Source organism: Taudactylus pleione, unplaced genomic scaffold, assembly GCF_031769625.1.
Source record: "Taudactylus pleione unplaced genomic scaffold, aTauple2 ptg000110l, whole genome shotgun sequence".
Lineage (NCBI taxonomy): Eukaryota > Metazoa > Chordata > Amphibia > Anura > Myobatrachidae > Taudactylus > Taudactylus pleione.
In genome coordinates this window covers 3406377-3427825 of record NW_028284512.1, presented here as the reverse complement: position 1 = coordinate 3427825, position 21449 = coordinate 3406377, and the positions used below count along the sequence as shown (strand labels likewise).

At 47.0% G+C, this 21449-nt stretch overlaps 1 protein-coding gene across 2 annotated transcripts in view; it reads left to right on the top strand.

Moving 5' to 3' along the window:
* The window catches only part of HSPA5 (heat shock protein family A (Hsp70) member 5), a 44115-nt gene extending 23288 nt beyond the window's left edge, over nt 1-20827 (top strand). The window contains exons 1-9 of one of the 2 annotated variants that reach the window (XM_088471116.1): nt 14969-15117; nt 16256-16434; nt 16738-16969; nt 17590-17724; nt 17828-17940; nt 18062-18452; nt 18722-18959; nt 19558-19725; nt 19925-20827. In XM_088471116.1, coding sequence (XP_088327242.1) covers nt 16310-16434; nt 16738-16969; nt 17590-17724; nt 17828-17940; nt 18062-18452; nt 18722-18959; nt 19558-19725; nt 19925-20484 — 1962 coding nt within the window. In that variant the 5' untranslated portion in view covers nt 14969-15117; nt 16256-16309 and the 3' untranslated portion in view covers nt 20485-20827. Of the gene's footprint in view, nt 1-14968; nt 15118-16255; nt 16435-16737; nt 16970-17589; nt 17725-17827; nt 17941-18061; nt 18453-18721; nt 18960-19557; nt 19726-19924 lie in introns of those variants that run through there. The other variant, XM_088471117.1, reaches the window with a different exon arrangement.
* The last annotated feature ends 622 nt before the right edge of the window (nt 20828-21449 follow it).

Below are 21449 nucleotides of genomic sequence, written 5' to 3'. Positions count from 1 at the left end.
ATGCTACCACCGTGGCCTACATAAACAGGCAAGGAGGAACTCGCAGTCGGGCGGCTCTCGTAGAGGTCTTTCTGATCCTGGTTTGGGCGGAGCGCAATCTTCCGGCCATATCAGCGGTCTTCATCCCGGGAGTGCTAAATTGGGAGGCGGACTTTCTAAGTCGCCAGGACGTTCATCCAGGGGAATGGTCCCTGTACCCGGACGTTTTTCAACTACTGGTGGACAGGTGGGGTCTTCCAGAAATCGACCTCATGGCGTCCCGGCACAACAACAAGTTGCCGGTGTACGGGTCTCGCACAAGAGACGAAGGGGCGTCTCTGGTGGATGCTCTGTCCGTCCGGTGGACGTTCCGGTTCGCATACCTGTTCCCTCCGGTCTCCCTTCTTCCACGGGTAATCCGGAAATTCAAACAGGAAGGAGGGACGCTCCTGTTGATAGCTCCCGCGTGGCCCAGACGGCACTGGTTCTCAGACCTTCAGGGTCTGTCCGTGGACAGTCCTCTGCGGTTGCCGCTACGACCGGACCTTCTGTCTCAGGGTCCTTGTCTTCACCCGGACCTGACTCGGCTGTCTTTGGCGGCGTGGCTGTTGAGACGGCCATGCTGAGGTCCCGGGGGTTTTCCAGCTCTGTGGTGCGTACCATGTTACGAGCTCGGAAACCGTCTTCCGCGAGGATATACCATCGCGTGTGGCATACGTTCTTCCAGTGGTGTCGACCGAGAGGTTATGCACCGCGGGAGTTTTGTCTGTCTCGGATTCTCGCCTTCCTGCAAGCGGGACTAGATCATGGGCTTCGCCTTGCTTCTTTGAAGGTACAGGTTTCGGCCCTATCTGTCTGGTTTCACCGTAGGATTGCTACAATCCCGGATGTGTGCACCTTTATGCAAGGTGTTCTCCGTATTCAGCCGCCCTTTGTTCCACCTGTGGCGCCTTGGGATTTGGCTGTGGTCCTGAGGGCTCTCCAAGGACCGCCGTTTGAACCACTGGGCTCAGTGGATATTAAATGGCTAACAGCTAAGACTGTTTTCCTTCTGGCCATTGCTTCGGCCAGACGTGTTTCTGAGTTAGGGGCTCTTTCTTGTAGACCCCCTTTCTTTGTTTTTCATGGGAACAGGGCAGTGCTCCGCACTCGGCCCGAGTTTCTTCCCAAAGTTGTTTCCCAGTTTCATGTTAACGAGGAAATAGTTGTTCCGGCCTTTAACTCACCGGGTCTTTCCGTGGGTGAGGCCTCTTTGGATGTTGTGCGGGCCTTAAGGACTTATGTTGACCGCACTTCTTCGTTTAGGAAGTCGGACGCTTTGTTGTCCTCTATGGCTTCTGTAAAAAGGGTTGGCCTGCTTCAAAGCAAACTTTGGCAGCCTGGATCCGTATGGCTATTTCTGAAGCTTATCTTCATGAAGGCCTACCGGTCCCTCCTTCTCTGAAGGCTCATTCCACTAGGTCTGTGGGTCCTTCGTGGGCAGCTCGACGTGGTGCCTCGGCAGTTCAGATCTGCAAGGCTGCTACGTGGTCTTCTGTCCATACCTTCGTGAGGTATTACAGGTTTGACACCTTCGCCTCTCAGGATGCTTCCTTCGGGCGGCGGATTCTCCTTTCTGCACAGGAGCGTCCCCACCCTTAAAGGATACTGCTTTGGGACATCCCCAAGGTATCCTGTGGATACCCTATGGACCCTGAAGTAGAAAATATGAGATATGGTAAGAACTTACCCTTGTTATCTCTATTTCTACGAAGTCCATAGGGTTCCACAGGACTCCCGCCCTGTCGCACCTGTGCTGCAGATGGGCTTTGCTCTGGTCACCGGTTTTCCGTCTCCCTCTGGTGAGAATGTGATTCTTGTATGTGTCCAGATCTTTGTTCTCTCTCTTCCTTCTCCTCCTCCGGCCTATGGCTTGGTAACTAACTGAGGTGCCTTGGCTCGGGGGCGGGGTATAGGAGGGGGACCTAGTGCATCCTGGGAGGCTGAAAGCTTAACTCTTTGGTGCCCTGCGACTGACGTCACACCTATACCCCAAGGTATCCTGTGGAACCCTATGGACTTCGTAGAAATAGAGATAACAAGGGTAAGTTCTTACCATATCTCATATTTTTTGTTTTCTAAGCACGTGTGAGGAAATTTATGAAAGCACTCAATGCAAGCTTTAAAGCATCATTGCTTTTGATGCAAAAATTGCAGCAATTGTCATCCAAGCAAAAACTGCCCCTGTTTTGGCAAGTAGTATGTTTTAATATACACTGAAGTGCCAAAATGTCATGGGATGGGTGCCTAGTATCATGTAGGTCCCCCTCTGGCATAGCAAAGTGCAGCAACTCGAGGTGGCATCAATTCCACAAGTGAATGGAAGACCACCTGGAGAGATGTTGACCCATGCCGTCTGGTTTTCTAGGTACTGAGGGCCTGATTCAGAACCGCTCGCGAACGCTGAGCGCTCGCAAGCGGGTTGATAGTGCGCATGCACACGACTGAGGCGCCTCTCGTGCGCATGCGCGAGACCCAAATAACGACGGCCAAGCCGCCTTTAAGGGTCTCGCACCAAAGGGGGCGTGCTGTCGATGGTGGTTGACTGCACGCCCCCTTTGGTGGGCGTGCCGGGGGCGTGGCTGCCCAGACGGAGGCGTTCCCATGGGAACGCCTACCGTCTGGGTCCGGCCCCACTGACATCACTAGTTATGTCAGTGGGAGTACTTTTTGGCTCTGATAGAGCCAAAAGCACTCCAGGGCTTGCGGCAACGAGACCCTACCGCAGGGTCTCGTCGCAAGCCTGATGGTCTTGACCATCGCGACCATCATTTTGGCCGCTCGCTATAGCTGTGGGTGGTCACCCACAGCTATGCGAGCGGCCAGGAGGCCGCTCCAAAAGAGCAGGGACGGCCCTGATTCAGAGCGAGCGCTCTTTCAGAGCGTCCAGCTCTGAATCAGGGCCTGAATCTCTTCCACCACATCCCATAAATTGTGGATTGGATTCTCGTTGGGCGAACTTCATGGCCACACAATTCGTCCGAACTCAGAATTCTCCTCAAACCAATTCAGGCAGACCCAACCCATGCCGCGTGAACACACCCAACACTGTTATGGAACCAGCACCAGCCTACATAGTGCTTTGTTGACAACTGATGTCCATGGCATCATGGGGTCTGCACCACACCCAAACCCTACCATCCTCCTCAAACTGAAACCGTGAATCATCGGACCACGCCACATTTCTAATCATCCAGGGTCCAACTGGTGACTAGTCTTCTCTCTAGGGCAGTGGTGACGAACCCTGGTACTCCAGCTGCTGTGGGACTACATATCCCAGCATGCCAGAGTTTTGCTATTAGGGAATGCTAAAATTATGGCAGGGCATGCTGGGATATGTAATCCCACAGCAGCTGGAGTGCCAGGGTTCGCCACCACTGCTCTAGGGGGTAAGTTTACTAGGAATCGAGTCTGATCGAGGGTTTTTTTTTGTTTTTCTTTTCAACTCGATTAGCAACGCCGAAACTCGGCTGATTTGAGGCTCCTGAAACTCACAAATTTACTAAGAAGTGAGTTTAGCTGAGAGTGAGTTTTCCGATGGTGAAGCAGATCGAGATTTCTCCCCGAGTAGCAAGTTTTGAAGGACATTACTCACCCGAGATTGCAGTGTCTTCTCTCTGCCAAACTCTCCCGAACAAGCAGCCTGCAGTGAGATATGTGAAGGCTGCTTGTGTTATACCTGATAAAAAATAAATAAAAAAGGGGGTTAAATCTTTGATGTAGGGTATCCCCCCAAAAGCCTAACCAGCCCTGGGCTGCTCAGCCAGTCCTGGCTCCTAAAATTACGGGGAAGAAAAATGAGTGGGGTTCCCCCGTAATTTTGGAACGAGCACCGGGTCTCCAGGGCCAAAGCATTAACACCCCAAACCGGTCAGCCCAAGCCGGGGATCTCAGGGGAGTTGGGGACCCCACCAAGAAGGGGTCCCCCCCTCTCCCGAAACCCCAGGCTTAGGCTGAAGCCTGGGCTCTTCCCCGCATCCCTGGAGCGGTGGGTACCGGGGGTAATAATGGGATAAATAGTTCAAAACTATTGTATTTTACAGTGGAACTACAGGTGCCAGCATGCCTGCCCTTTTGCGCTTGTGGAACTAGTGCCAGCAGACGGCCAGCACCTGTACCCGCACTGTAAAATAAGTTAAAAAAACACAGTACATACATTCACTCAGTCTAAAGTCACACTTTATTACATTCACCTACCTACCTCACACACACATTTACCTGCTGCCAGATGTTCACGTCCGCTTCTCCCGTAAAATCCAATGGCAGTACCTGAAAAAAGATCCCATACTCTCCTACATCCTGGCACCGCTCTCCGTAGCATCCGCTGGCAAAAAAAAAAAAGAGTGACCACATACACCACTAACTGGTTCCTGACTGCTCAGTGTGAACAGTCAGGAACCACCAGCCAATAGGCGGCTGCTGATTTGCTCCTGACTCGCTGACCAGCCCACGTGGGCACCTGTAGTTTCACTGTAAAATATAATAGTTTTGAACCATTTCCCCCATTATTACCTCTGTACCCCACCGCTCCAGGGGTGTGGGGAAGAGCCCCGGGTTTCAGCCCAAGCCTGGGGTTGCAGGAGATGGGGGGAGCCCTTCTTGGGGAGGTTCCCACTTCCCCTGAGATCCCCTCCTTGGTGTTATTGCTTTGGCCCTGGAGACCTGGTGATAGGGTCTCCTGGCTGTGGCATTACACCCCGGTTGGTTTGGGTCCGGTGCTGGTTTGAAATATAGGGGGAGCCCTACGCATTTTTTTTTTTTTTTCCCCCACTATATTTAAAACCAGCACTGCCCCTCCCTACGTTATTTTTTTTTTTTTTACAAATTAACCCTTCATTCACGATTTACAAGCAGAAACATACATGGATCAAACTGGTGTGTATGTTTCTGCCAAACTCGCAGCTCACAGGCAGGTGATTTGATTTTACTAATCTTTACAGGCGTATTGTCCTTTCCAATGAGAGTTTAGAAACTCTCATCTTGGTAAATTCCCGAATCCTATCTTCACTAGTGAAAAATTACTCGAGTTTGGCCGATGGTGAAGTGAAGAAATGCTAACTGTCCAGAATTTTCCTGTAACAAAGGAGATTTCTCTCCCGAGTTTGACAGTAAATTTGCGAGTGGAAGAAACTGCCCAAACTCTCCAGAGAATGCTAACTGGACCAAACTCTGATTTTAGTAACCCCCAGGTCCGGCACAGGGCAGGGTGACTGGCTGTAGACGGGGCACTCAGGCGCATGCCTGAAATGTGGGTGTGGCTATGAGAAAAGGGCTGTATCTTTAAGATACGCACCTTTTCATCATTTTTGGGGCCGTGCCCGACACTTATGGACATGCCGGGCTACGCCCAAGCTCTCCCCTCTAAATAGATGGCATGCACACGGCATCTATTCACCGGTGGTGATCTCTGCACCACTATTTTTCTCACCCGCGGGACACTGCGGTCCGCAGGTGGGGACTGCGCCTGGCCTGTTTTAGCGGGGTGCCGCCAAAAGGGCAGGGCGAATTCTGCCCTTTTGAAATTGGGAAGGGTGTGGTACCCCGATAAAACAACCTAGCGGGAACGCTAAGTGACATCACGAGCCAAGTTTATGTGTCCAATGTTGTACTGTTAACGGACACTCTGGTGGATCTTCTGCTCCCATATCCCATGGAACCATAAGAATGCTACACTGACCTGCTGGATATGCATCTGGTACTTACTGAATTGTATATGGATGTTATTTGAGCCAGTGTCACTTGTCTGTTACTGCAGATAATTCTGGCCAGACGCTGCTGATCAGGTCACGTCCAATAAGCACCCATGGTCTGCCACTGCACTGTGGGTGGTAATACCTTCCACGAGGCATTCCCGTCACACGTAACACCATAGATCGAGGAATGTTGAATGTCCGCACAACTTTGGAAATGGAATGTCCCATCCGGCGGGCACACACTATTATGCCCCGTTTTAACTCAGATTTTTCAGATTGCCTTGCCATGAGCAGCCTAGCCGATGTTCAGACTGACTCGCCAGATGTCCGATTACAACTGATACAGGTCTGGGCCCAGCGCCAGAGTCTACAAACTTGCACACAGGGCCACCTCCTGTCAATAGGCCCCTACTGTGGAGGGTCTCTCAGCACCAGTATATCTACAAGCTTCTCTTCCAAATGGTAATTGAGCTTCTAAAATGCTACTACACTGTTTTTGTGGTGAGAATACTCAGTTGTGAATGTCAGTGGTTGAGTGTATACAGAACACACTTAAGCTGGGTACACAACATACTGTACAACAGTGTGAGCCAGTGATGCGGTGACCGATGTATTGATACTTAGCATTGCACCGTACACACTCTGATCCGGCGTACAGTGGTGTGATGTATCGTTACATGCTGCATGTAAGTACACCGCATCGTTCATTGCATTGTCCCATCTTCTATACGATGTGTACAATATAGCGTTTCGATCCGTGTCACTGCAATATATTGCGTGAACCCAGCTTTAGTCCGTTGTACAGTCACATGTGAAAGTACCACAGTACTGGAGATCAGGGTAAGTTCACAAAGGCTAACAATACTCCTGTCCCGTCAACCAAGACCTGGCTGTTTAAGGACTCCTAGCGCAGTACCCAAGGTAGACTGGATCAACATGAGATGGGCTACTGTAACAAGGGACATTGTGCCTGCAAATTACAAACCTTTCCACAGTCAAAGTATTCTGGCCTGGTTAGTACCCTTGCTGACCTGTGGTAGCACTAGAGTTGTTTGGACCATTCACCTGCTGTTTTTGACGTGATATGGACTTGGCAATAAATATCTATGGTTTAGACATATCATATCGTAGCATAGAGCTGAACCTTACCGCAGGGATGGCTTTGCAGGACCAGCATTTAAAGCCCTTGTTAATACTAGTGAAATTAACTTTCCATAGAATAATTGATTTGCACTGCTATATTAGCGTCTGTTAAAGTAAGTTGATTCCTAAAGGTGCATACGATTTTTATGAACTACAAACGATATTTGCATATTCCCTTAATGACAATTGTTCTGTTGACAAGTGTGACTGAACTACAAACATGAACACGCATGAATGATAATCGTTCATCATTTGACTCAGAAAGTGAACGATTTTTACAAACTATTATCGTTAAATGATATCGTTTAAAGATAATCGGTCAAAAAACTGTTGTGTGTATGCAGCTTAAGAATTTGTGAATAATTGGACAACCATAACTAACTCCACGCAACGGAGGACGAGTGGGGCTACATCATCCGCATATACTTGAAACTGTCTCTTTGCATCCGCTGCAAAATTCCCAACACCCCCCACCACCACCACCTGCTGACCAACCTTCCTACCAACACTAAACACCTGTGAGGAGCCCCGAAGGCAGTTTGCCAACATAGCAATTTTTTCTTAATGTTCACATATTGCTAGAGATAAGGGAGGGGGGCTTTAAAGTGCCTCTATCTCCCCACCCCTGTCACCCATACTGGCCAGCATACACATGGGGGGGCAACCTGTCTTGAAAGAGGGCAGTTTTCTTTTTCAAAAAATGTGTCCATTAGTAGTCATTGTCTGGGGATCATCTGACAATAACTAAAACAGTACACACACAAATTTCCCCACAAATCCAACCCCCCCCCGCCCCCCCCATCCTTTTTTCCTTTTTTTTTTTTTTTTTGTGATCCTTCATTTAATGCGGTAGGTTGTCTTGTTTTTAAATTGGTAGGCCTTGTTGGCCGACATTAATCTTTCTACATGTAGGAAATGTTTAAATCGAGAGATATGAGAATTTTAATTAAATGATATTTTATTTTTTTTTGTCAAAACCTACACATAGAGGACCTCATTCAGAGTCTGTCGTTGCGGCCGCACGGTCGTAAGGTAAAAGGGGCCGGATATGCACATGATGCACTCGCAAGTTGCGTCGTTAAGATGGGATCGTTAGCTGGACGAGCAAGGGAAGGATGCGGCCGTAAGACTAAAAAAACACCCCCTTCTCGTTCGCATTACACGTCATCTCCGGGCATATAAGGATTAATCGAAACCATCGGAGCTGGTCGTAGAGCTTAAGGTTGACCATACCCTCTCTTAAGCTCTACGATCAAGTCAGTGTAAAAACCTCCCATGTCACGTGTGCTGTGACACTACTCTGTTAATTATGCACTCCCATAAAACGCCGTTTGCATAGTCAGGCACGCCTGCGTTCGGATCTCCACTCCCCCGTTCACAAGCACCTTCCCGTTACCACCCACAAACGCCTCATCCTGTCACTCAAACTAACAACCTGGCCAAGTTCAAGGAGAGAGATATTTCCGATCGTAACAGCTAGTTTGCACACGCGCATTGCAAATTTTACGCATGCGCAGTTTAGCGAACATCGGTGGCATGCGGCCGCAACAACCGACTCTGAATGAGGTCCAGAGTGCTGCTTTGTACTATTTGGGAAAAGTGGATTATAGGCAGACATAATGTTGTTGTTGTGTTTTTTTTTTGTTTTTTGTTTTTTTTATTGAAATTCCAAGAAAGGGAACCAAAAGCACTTTTGGCCATTTGGGTAAAAAAAAAAGTGTAGAACTAGTTAAGACTAATGGTATTTTCTGAAAATATAAGGTATTTGTGTGGGTGCTGCATAAAAAGTGATATTGACGTTTAAATGTGACGAGCACTGACCTCAGAAAGTGCCCTCATCACAAGGGTAAAGGGAACCCCTCAGCCGCAAAGGAGTTAGTTAGTGTTGTGTTCTTCCAGGGGCAGTGATTCCAATGTGCGCTAGAATTTAAGTGTTGATTGTCCAACGCCTGTATATCCTCTAAATTAGGGGTCTTCAACCTTGGCCCTCCAGCTGCTGTTAAACTACACATTCCAGCATGCACTGCCATAGTTTTAGCATGCTGTTATATCAAAAAGGTGGCAGTGCATGCTGGGATGTGTAGTTCCACAGCAGCTGGAGAGCCAAGGATGAAGACCCCTGCTCTAAATCATGTTTTTTTTTAACTTCACCACACTGGATAATTGGGCCAAAATTTGAGCACCTTATTAGAGGTCCTATAGCATTATTTACAGTATTTTCAAATGTTGTTGGATACACCTCTACCCACTGGGTATCATTTTGTGCAGTGTCCTGCATCTTATCTTATCCTGCTGTGTCTGTACGGCATGCAGTCGGGAAGCCGGGCAGCCAGCTTCCCGACTGCTTTATCCCGCCGAGGGTTAAATGACAGGCGTCTAAATCTAGAAGTGATGTCGGGCGCTGCTGCGGACAGCCTCGGGGGAAGGAGGGTTAGGTTTAGGGCCTCCGGGGGGGACTTAGGGTTAGGCACACCCCCCCGGGAGGTTAGGGTTAGGCTAGGGGGAGGTTAGGGTTAGGCACTTAGAGGGGGGATTAGGGTTAGGCACTTGGAGCAAGGTTAGGGTTAGGCACCTCTAACGAGGGTTAGGTTAGTTGGTACTTACCTGGGGACAATTGGGATTTTCAGCCATGTCGGCCAGCCGCTGTCGGGATTTGAACTTGCGTCCGGCGGTAATTCATACCGATTCCGTCTGTTCACTTGTGCATGCAACAGCCTACAACCCTTGAAAAAGGCTATGTGATTGTCGGATGGCCATAATACTGCCTCTGTTTGCTGCTAAGTCTCCTCCTCAGCACATGGATGAGTACAAATACTTTCTATATGATATGATGGCTTTTATGTTGATGGCTTTTTTGCATCTATATTAAAAACTGATTATTTTTTTGGACATTTTAAAATCATGGTGTGCTGGTTTCCGTAAGTTTACCCTTGCTGGATAACTTTTGGTGCTTTTCTTGATAAATAAACCTAGCACCCCCCAAACTACATTTGAAGGTGTGTGCAATTTGATACTTGGATAGATATCTATCTAACTTATTTTTTTTTTTTTTGTTGGGGGGGGGGGGGGGGCTTTGCTACTTGCAACTTTGCCCATTGACCATCGATGGTTAACTACTGATTGATGGTTTTGCCATTGATTGTGGAGATTCAATGGCTCTCTGCCAGCGTTGGCAAAGCAACACAATGATTTTTTTTTTTTTACTCATGTGCTGGGGCACAGAGCATCATTCTACCTACAAAATCCCCCCCGATATGACTCACGAAGCCCCGCCCTCACTCCCTGCTTGGTCGGCTGCTTGGCAATTATTAAAGCCAAGATAATCATCTGATGGTAAACCACCGATGGCACCATGGATTGCTAACCCACTGATGGCCATCCCTACTTGCAAAACGTGCTTGCTGTGCAGCAGTGCCTTTTTATCCAGGGCCAATTCGAGGCATGTTCGACCAGTGCAGGCCGAAGTGTCCCGCCGTTGGTCGGGAAGTTGGGCACCTTCGCCGCACAGCTGTGCGGCAGTGCCGGGGTCGGAGAAGAATGGATGTGTGCAGCATCCGTCCATTCAGTGCAGGGAGAGAGCTGGGGGCAGCCCAGCAACTGACTATGTGCTGGGCTTGCCCCCAGCCTGACTTTAAAAGAGAGGCGTGCCATATGTGCACGCACCCAAATAGTGTAATTTAGGGGCATGACCTATGGTTATTAGACCACGCTCCATTTTAGACACTCGTGGCTTCGCCACCCTTAAGATTTGGGGCGTCCGGGTCCCTCTCTGCACAGGGCAATGCTCCAGCTGGAGCCAGCCCTGCTTTTTATCATCTCCTCCAATCTTATCTCTAGAATCTTCCCAAGATGAAACCACTGGTGACATGGACATCGTCAAGGTGAAAAAATTCTGTTATATTAATGATCTGCTATGTCAGTAAGGTAGTGCAAAAAAAATTACCTTTGGAAATCACTATGACTAAACTAACATTGTTCACCTCTTTTGAGCGATCAGCTTGTACAGCACTGATGACCCCACTCACAGGAAAACGGCACGCTTATACACCCCAGTTTCAAACCCATGTCGTCTTCTCCATGAATCTCACAACTTTCTCCTTTTCTAGATTAGGCTAGGGATGGCCATCGGTAGGGTACCATTGGTGGTTAATCTCGAAGGTATGAAATCATTGACTAGAAACCATCTATGGTTTCGCCCAGCTAAGGTTATTCCTGCTCTTATTAACCAGGCAGTGGGCCAATCGGAGGTGGGGCTTCATGGGTCCCTTAGAGGGCGGAGCTATGCTGTCCCCGACCAGGGCATTAAAAAATAAACCTTGCGGGGTTCAGTGCCATTGATGACTGAACCATAGGATCTCCACCATTGATGGCAAAACAATCTACCATTAGTGGTTAACCATGGATGGCCATCCATACATTGAGCTGGGGTTCTGTTTGACTTGTTCAAATGCAGCCCCAGTCTGAGACCTGCTAGAGGAGAATTGCCTTTTAAACGTATGTGGTAATGTATCGCCTATCCTTAAGCCTAGCATCCCCAAATCAGGTGGTGCAGACTCCGTGGGGAGTGCAAAAGTCCTAGGTAGTGCATCCATGTTTTCTGTAATGCACCTGGGGTAAATGCAGTAGCCTGACACTAGCAGGCATTGGCGAGATCCCGGTGAGTCTAGCCAATGTTTTTTAAAGTGGCAGTCATTTAAAAGAAAAAAAACTACTTTTTTTTTGCCTTTTAAATGATTGGTCGATGATTTAAAGTGGCAGACTCGCTGATATCTCACTGATGCCTGTTAGTGTCAGGTTGTTAAATTTACCCCAGGTCTACTGTATGTTCCACTCTAATGAATAATGGATAAGAACAAACAAGTAAAGCCTCTTTCACACATGCATCTAAATCCCGGGTTTTTGCACGTGAACGTGCATCGACCCAGGATTTGGAATGTGTTAACAACCCGGATCAGACCCCCTATGCCAGGGTCAGCACTGTTCACACCAGAGCCGTATCGGCACTGACCCGGCTCTCTGGTGCAGCTCTTCTTACCCTCCCTCCCCCCTCCGCGACCCCCTTGCCTTACTCTGTTCTGTTCGGCCTGGCAGTGGACGCTTGGAGATTGTCATCTCCAAGTGCCACTGAAGCCAGCCAATCGGGCGGCATGCGGAACAACCCTGTTCGTGACCTGGGTCATGCTGTTTACACTGCAGGGTGACACGGGAATAACCCATGCTCAACCGTGCAAGCCAGCCGGGTCGGATCCCTGGGTCACTGGACCCGGGGTTGATCCGTTTACACTGACAAAAATCCCGGGTTGATGCGTGTTCATGTGCATCAACCCCAGATTTTTAAGTGTGAATGACCCTGCTCTTTACCATGGTTGGGCTGAGACCTGGGAAATTGCCAGGTTGATGGACCCAGCATTTTCCCGGTTCTTATCTCCAAAGGGGTATAATTTGTTTTGTTTACCCAAGTTTTTTTTTTTTTTTTTAAATTTTATATTTTTTTGGTATTGGATACTATTGTGAATCAACCATCCTGAATAGCAACACTAAAATAAGCTTTTGTCATCGAATAGGCCATCTGTCTGTTCAAAGCAACCAGGTCTCTCCTCCAAGCTGCCTCATGTGATGTGAGGGTCGGGGACGAGGCAAATTGGTATATCGCAGAGATAGTACTGTTACGTTTAACTTAAGTAAATGCAGGTGGTTTTTTGGGGGGGTCTGGGATTAGGATTGCGTTCAGGTTTTAAATATGTTCTTGCACCTTGGTATCTACTAATCCAGCGTTTCTCAAACTGTGGGTCGCGACCCCAAAGTGGGTCGTGCCCATCTCAGCATGGGGTCGCGACTCACCCACAACAAGTTAAAATGCCTGGACCGGTTCCACTCCCTGGCGCCTGCTGCAGTGTTGATTCGCAGCGGTACGCCTGCATCAGCAGTTCCCCACTGCGCCTCCTGCCCGCACTGTGATTGACACCCATGAGACGTCTTGACGTTCATGCTTCATGTCACCCAGGTGTCAGTCACAGTGAAGGAGTCGCAGTGCAGTCTGTGTAGTTGTAGGAGGGACGCTGAGTCACTGCCCTGCCCCAGCAATAGCTACTGGCAGCTTTAAATAGTGTTAAGAAGAGAGAACCCTCCATGCCGATCAGCTATCTATATTTTTATGCCCATTATCTTTCTTACTCATAAAAATATATATCATCTTTCTTATATATATTTATGCCCACCATATTCCTTTTTATGGCATACAAATATATATTTGTATGCCCATCATATGTCTTGTATAAGATAGATGGTTGGCATTATTCATATATAAAAAAAAATTTATGAGAAAAATCAACAATGATGACGGGATGAATGATGCATCACATTTGGGTTGCGATGCATCCTGCCACCTTTCGCATGCATGCCAGTGCTGATTATGCCGGTATGCATGAAGGAGATCGCAAAGGACAGCTCTCTTGGTAAGAGTTGTCCTTTGCGAATGAGGGACTTCCGGGTCTATGACCCAGAAGCCCCTCTGGTGTCATTTGTCACACATGCGCAGAATGACACGCTGCGGAGGATGCTGGGAGAGATCCGATTGGATCCCTCTTTCATCACTCTGCAGAGAGAAGCCCTTAGGCTTCTATAGGGTAACGCCATTCCACCGCTTGGTGCATATAAGGAATGCAGTCAAAACCCCAAAAACTGCATTTTCTAGGGTTTGACTGCATTTCTCTCATTGCTGCATCCCACCCCAGATCTTAAAAAAAAAAAAAGTGTTACCTGTAAATATATAGGGGCATTGTTTGGCGGTAACTTCCTGGGGTCCAGTAAAAAAAAAGTTTTGTCAGACGGGGTCCCAGAGCAAAATAGTTTGAGAGCCCTTGTACTAATCCCATGGGGATTGCAGGCAACTGCGAGTTCCGTGCGAGACTGCCAGATTCTTTTAATGTAGCAGTCATTTAAAAAGGCAAAATCAAACTGGTTTTGCCTTTTTTAAACGGCTGCTACTTTAAAACATCGGTGTATGGGGGTGACCTGCCGACAGCCTGTACACTGGCTGCTGTGATTACCGACACTGACGTCACAACTGGCAGGGCCATATTTAAATGCCTTCTCCCGTTGTGATGTCTGGCCAGACATATCGAGCGGCCGAGTGTGTGTCTTACCATATTTGTTGTTCGGTCGGTGTAGTGTATATCTAGCTTTAGACCGACCGTCGGCTGCTGTGTGTGCGTACACAATTCTGGGAGTGTGTTGGCAGATATAGCCTAGTTGGGCTGAGGGGATTTGGTTATAATCCTGACAGACGGGATGCCTGCACTGGAATACCGACACCTGTACGAATCCTGGCACCGGCACCCCGACGGTAAGTACTGGGGATAGGCACTAAGGGGGGGAAGGTTAGGTTTAGTGGGCGGGATGGGAGATGGGGCGGTTAGGTTTAGGCACTAGGGCGTTGGGAGGATACTGACTGACAGGTGTCTGTATCCTAACCGTTCGTGTCATGAGTGCCGACATCCCGTAGCCAACCCCGGCTGAGAATTGCATAGTTTAGTGCTGATGTAAAGGGCATTTTGATAAATAACATTACCCTCTCTTATTCTGTTGATGAATGTGGCATGCTATAGAATATTCTAAATTTAAGTTGCTGCTCTTGCATTCTCGGTATAATGTATACCAGAGAATGAATGAATGGATGTGATTTGATAAAATATACTGTACTAAAAGTAACTAAATGTAAAGTTGAAGTCACGTGAAGTACAGTAAAGAACATGTCATGGCGCCCAGTTTCCCCTCGGAGCGGAAAGCAGCATTGCTCACGCCCGGGCCCCCCTCTGATTACACACATGTTGCATGCAGGGGCCGAAATCTGACGAGATTCTGACGAAACTAAAGGGAGGGAAGAAATCCTCCAGAAACTGCTGTCACCTGACAGATGTGACAGGCGACCAATCAGCGCAGCCTGCGGTGCCACGGGCGGCGTTCTGATTTGGTCGCCTGCCTGAGAGGAGGGGGAGGCGGGGCCTTACGTGTCAGTGGAACGAGGAGGGGGCTTGACGTCACGAGGTCGTGTGCGAATCCGCTGCCGACAGCTTGGGGACCACAGACCAATCGGCGCGGTCCAACGCGCGGTGTCCCAGCCAATCCGGTCCCTCCACGACCCTGGCCGGCCGGGAGGGTATATAGACGGGCGGCGGCGCGTGGTAACGTCAGTCTGACAGCAACCGGCGAACAGAGATCATATATCGGGAGCGAACCGAGCGAGGAGCGGCCTGGGAGACCGGTATGTCTTGATTGCGGCTGGCTGGGACCTATGGGGAACGGGTATAACACAATGCGGGTTCATACAAGTACCATGCAAGTCTGTGTGGTACACAGTGACCGGCGCCGCCCTGCCGCGCTCCGGCTGTCTGTCTGCTGGGTGCCGGTTTGATCAGAGGGAACGGATGCTGTAGCCTCTGACGCTGTCAGTGAGCTGGACGTAGGGTTGCAGCGACCGGCTCATTCATTGAGCGGCCGTAGTAGGTGATCCCTGGTGAGGGCGAGCTGTGCCTGATGGCTATAGTGGGACACACTGGTCATGGCCTGGGACTGCACCTATGGGGGAGGCCTAAGAGATGTTTGGTGCCTTTATCCTGGTTCTCCTAGATAAACGAGCAATGACCACTATGGGTATAGGAGATCATGATCACTTTTTAAATTAACTGGGGAGGGATGGAGGTGGCCTGCATGGGTAGTGCCAGCACAAGTAGAGGGGGTGGGGAGGGATGGAGGTGGCCTGCATGGGTAGTGCCAGCACAAGTAGAGGGGGTGGGGGAGGGATGGAGGTGGCCTGCATGGGTAGTGCCAGCACAAATATGGGGGGAGCTGGTTCCTATAACCTCTCCGTAGTGGCTCTGCCTTGAAGTCTCCTTGGTAGATAAACAGCATCCTCTATCCTACATGTAATCTGATTATTATAGCTAATACTGATAACTGGTGTCCTTTCTACATGCCTCCATCTATGCTGGGAGCTGTAGCTAGGAATGTGTTACTGGGCTATGTGTATTATGTGACATGCTGTAAGTCCGGTGGCTCATGCCCTTGAATTGTTTGTGGTCTATAGTAATGTAGTTAGCATGCGGTACATGGCGAGGATGCACTTGGTTCTTTGCAGAGTATTTTGCCATCTCTCTAGAAGCTTCTCTCCCTCCTTCCTGCCACCCGTAATTCATGATCTTGCCTCGTTATTGGCTGTGTAGGAGGGGTGTTAGTCTGGCACCACCCTTCTTTATTCCTGCCTATAGTTAGCCGGCCAAGGCTTCCCTGTAGATATGCTGTAAATGTGCTCTCTGCTATATCTCCAGCTAGAAGGATTTGAAATTCTTATAATGGATTATGAAGTGTTTTTTAAACTTGGCATTCCTTCCTTTTCTCTGCAGGATATTGCTATCTAGAGAGACTGACGTTTTCCAGTGGCTGTAACAGTACATCTCATGGTCACCATGAAGCTGCTAGCAGTTGTATTGCTGGTTATTGCCAGCACTTATGCTGACGATGATGACAAGAGGGAAGAAGTTGGGACAGTAGTTGGAATTGATTTGGGAACCACCTATTCATGGTATGTGCTTCATTTTGGATGTGATTAAGTACAGTGACCTGAACTGACCCCTATTTACTGTAATGGATTACTATGTTAAAGCTCAATATTACATACACTGCTGTTTGTCCTAATTATTCTCCATTTAATGTATTCTAAACTTTTATTGTTTTTTGTTTGTTTTCTTGTAGCCATTTATATGCCATCTATGCCCTAAAACTTCTGTATTAAATCTGAACCAAAATCTTGTATGTTTAGTACAGTATATGTTTTTGATGCTGTATTAGGACAGTGTTTTAAGTTCTCGTTGTCTTTCATTCTTAGTGTTGGTGTATTCAAGAATGGGCGTGTGGAGATCATCGCCAATGACCAGGGTAACAGAATCACACCCTCTTATGTGGCATTTACTCCAGAAGGTGAACGTTTAATAGGAGATGCTGCCAAAAACCAGTTGACTTCCAACCCTGAGAACACTGTGTTTGATGCTAAGCGTCTGATTGGCCGCACCTGGAATGACCCATCTGTTCAGCAGGACATCAAGTATCTGCCTTTTAAGGTGAATGTCGTGACCCATTGTAATGTCTTGTGTCAATCCATGGACTGTATAACTTGCTTAAGTTGTACATACGGTTGCTGATAACTAATCATATATGGCCTTAAATGAGTGTGACTGAAGTTACGAGTGTTTTATAGTTTTCCTGCAAGACCGCAGGCGGGGCCTCTGTGTGTGCTCCTGAAAAGGGGGTGTGACCAGCAGAGTAGGGGGCGTGTTCTTGTGCCATGCCTCTAATTCAGCACACTTTGGGGCATGACCGGTGCTTACAGAGGTGCTGGGCTTTCTCAATCTCTCCCCTCACGGTGAATAGATGCCATGCGCATGGCATCTATTCACATGGCGGAGATCGGTCACCACAATTTTTCCCACCTGCGGGTGGGGAAGGCACAAGCCAGGCTGTTTTAGGAGGGTGACGCTAATAGGGTAGGGGGTGCATTTTGCCCCATTAAAATTTGGCAGGGTGCAACGCCCTGCTAAAACAGCCTAGCAGGAACACTATTTTATTTCATACTCCTGTTCAAATGCTAAAGTAAATGAGTCTTCATGTTTGGAGATTATTAGAGTAGGGGCATTGCAGCATTAATTTCCAGTGGCTAAATATGTGGTGTCTTCTCCAAAAGGTTTTGGAAAAGAAAACCAAGCCATACATCGATGTGGATATTGGAGAGCAAAGAAAGACTTTTGCTCCTGAAGAAATCTCTGCCATGGTTCTGACCAAAATGAAGGAGACTGCAGAGGCTTATCTTGGTAAAAAGGTACGATTATTTTTGACCAATTCTTTGTGAACTGATGAAGTCTGGTTTTTAGCAGGCTGCCTTCTTTAAGTTTTTGGTTCCAATCTTGCTCTGCTTGTTCTAGGTTACCCATGCCGTAGTGACAGTACCTGCCTATTTTAATGATGCTCAGCGTCAAGCCACAAAGGATGCTGGAGTTATTGCAGGGTTGAATGTAATGAGGATTATTAATGAGCCGTAAGTACCTTTTTTTTTTTTTTTTTTTTTTTAACTTTTTTTTTTGTACCATCTCCTAATTCCTGTTACTTGGCATGGATTCTTTGTGTTCATGTACTAAAGTGTTCTCCTTGCTTTGCAGAACTGCTGCTGCTATTGCTTATGGCCTGGACAAGAAGGAAGGAGAGAAGAACATTCTTGTGTTTGATCTGGGTGGTGGCACTTTCGATGTGTCCTTGCTTACCATTGATAATGGTGTCTTTGAAGTAGTGGCTACTAATGGAGACACCCATCTAGGAGGAGAAGACTTTGACCAGCGTGTTATGGAGCATTTCATTAAGCTTTACAAGAAGAAAACTGGCAAAGACGTGCGTAAAGATAACCGGGCAGTGCAGAAGCTGCGTCGGGAGGTAGAGAAGGCCAAGAGGGCGTTGTCTGCTCAACATCAAGCCAGGATTGAGATAGAATCCTTCTTTGAAGGAGAAGACTTCTCTGAAACTCTTACGCGTGCCAAGTTTGAGGAGTTGAACATGGTAAGCGTCTTGTCAAACTGCTCTCCTAGCTTAAGTGATGAATATATCAACTCTAGCAGAGCTATCATCTCATGCTTTCGGGATAGTTGCTTTAATATTGTAAGTCTGTAGAATATAATATATTTAGCCATAGGCCCAAATATGAATTGGTTACACTTATTTGCTTAATGTAACAAGTTTAGTGCAGCGTGAAAATATTTTTGTAATTTGAACAAACCAGACCTCCTACATGCTAAAACCTCTCCTAATCCATTCCTGCTTCGTTTTAGGACCTTTTCCGTTCCACCATGAAACCAGTCCAGAAGGTGCTTGAGGATGCTGATCTAAAAAAGTCTGACATTGATGAAATCGTTCTAGTGGGAGGTTCCACTCGTATACCCAAAATCCAGCAATTGGTGAAAGAATTCTTTAATGGCAAAGAACCCTCCCGTGGCATTAACCCAGATGAGGCTGTAGCCTATGGTGCTGCTGTCCAGGCCGGAGTACTTTCTGGTGACCAGGATACTGGTAAGTGACTATTGGATATAGATGTGCACTAAAATGTTGCGTTTGATGTGTGATAAATTAATGTACACTTTAATCTTAAGCTGGGTACACACTAGGAGGATTGGCTGTATTGGAGCAACAAGTCATCTAGTGCAGTGGTTCTCAAACTCTGTCCTCAGGACCTCACACCGGTCACATTTTGCAGGTCACTCAGCAGGAGTACAGGTGTAGTCATTACTCACTGATACATTTTAAAAGATCCGCAGGTGGAGATAATAATTTCACTTGTGGTTAGTGAGGCAACCTGGAAAACATGCACTGTTTGGGGTCCTGAGTTTGAGAACCTGTGATCTAGTGTGTACCCTCTATTGCGCACTCCCGCAGATGACCTAAGATATTGTTTGAGCGTGCTGAACTGTCAACCAAACTATATAGTGTGTGCGGCAGTGCATTGTAATAACTGAACGGTATTGTTCCGTCCATTACACCGTGCAGTGTGCACCAGCAATCTGTGATGGTCCAGGACAAAAGGAAATTGCCCGACCATCTGCACAATTGCTGGCTGTAAAGTGTATCCATCTTTTACACATTTGACTTAATGCTTCCCTTCCTTTTTCAGGTGACTTGGTCCTGCTTGATGTGTGCCCTCTAACTCTTGGTATTGAGACTGTCGGTGGTGTAATGACTAAACTCATCCCCAGAAACACTGTTGTGCCTACTAAGAAGTCACAGATTTTCTCTACTGCCTCTGATAACCAGCCTACTGTCACCATCAAGGTTTATGAAGGTAATTTTTAACTACAGCATTAGTGTGGTGGGGTTTTTTTTTTTTTCCCATTTGGCAAAATAACCCCACAGGAAAACTTTTAAATTATTGAATTATGTTCTAAAGTTAACTTCATACCCAAACTATAATTTGTTTTTATTGAAGGCAGCTAAAAAACAACCATACACTTCTAAAATGATTGTGTTTTCTTTTTATGTAGGTGAACGTCCATTGACCAAAGACAACCATCTCTTGGGCACTTTTGATCTCACCGGCATCCCCCCAGCTCCACGTGGTGTTCCTCAGATCGAAGTCACGTTTGAGATTGACGTAAATGGTATCTTAAGAGTTACAGCAGAGGACAAAGGCACCGGCAACAAAAACAAGATCACTATTACAAATGACCAGAACCGCCTTACGCCAGAAGAAATTGAAAGGATGGTAAACGATGCTGAGAAGTTTGCAGAAGATGACAAGAAACTCAAAGAACGTATAGATTCTCGAAACGAACTGGAAAGTTATGCTTATTCACTTAAAAACCAGATAGGGGACAAGGAGAAGCTTGGTGGTAAGTTGTCTTCTGAAGACAAGGAGACCATTGAAAAGGCAGTAGAAGAAAAGATTGAGTGGTTGGAGAGTCATCAAGATGCAGACATTGAGGAATTTAAGGCCAAAAAGAAAGAGTTAGAAGAAATTGTCCAGCCAATTGTAGGCAAGCTTTATGGTGGAGCAGGTGCACCCCCGCCTGAGGGAGAGGAGACCGAGAAGGATGAATTATAGGCCTAAAGGTGATCTTTGGCTACTGTAAATATGGACTCAGGACTCCTTGTTGAGAGACTATTTGAACACCGAAAACTCTAATGTTCATGTTGGATTCTTCACTAACCAGTGGAGACAGATGCTAAGCCATTATGGCTGTTTACTGCTTTTCATTAGCAGTTGTTCACTCGGATCACTATTTTTGTTTGGTTACTTCCCCTGGGGGGGTGGGGTCTGGTATTTTGGGAGGGTGTGAAGTTGCTCAGATGTTTTATTTATTTGAAAAGAAAAAAAAAAGGTCATGTGCATTCTATGTAGAACTTTTTTCTACCATCATTGACCACAATAAATGTTTGATAATTAACATTGTTTGATGTAACAGTTTTTTTGTTTTTCTATCTGATTCCACGAAAAGGTAAAATATATGGAGGCCATTTAGAATCTGCAGCTTATTAAACTCTATTGGGTGCATATGAATAAAACTAAGCACGTTTTGCTGTCTGACAACAGTTAGGGCCTTAAGTGAAGAAAGTCTGTAGCTGTACTGAGATGAAGAGTTAACACACATTAAAGAAAGGACATTTTAGAATGGGAATTATCCAATGAGATGGCGAATAATGTTGGCGAACTGAAATTCAGCACCATGTGCTTTTCAATAGAACTTTTTTTTTCGGGGGGGGGGGGGGGGTTGTTAATTGGTGTTCAATAGTAACTGTAGGACACACTAGTTACCCTTTTTGATACTACATATAATTTTTTTAAAGCAATTCTTATGGACGTCAAAGGCTTCCCTGTTTGTGCTACAAGTTTACTTCTAGCTACAGAAACAGACAAATCTCAGGTGCACATCTCCAAATTGCAAAATTTTATTGCATTTATATATAATCAGTAATCAATAGAGGTTTTTAGCATAATCATGGCCAAGGTTATGGGCCTAACCACCATATCCAGGTAACCTCTTTAGGGTAGGTCCCTACCATACTAGG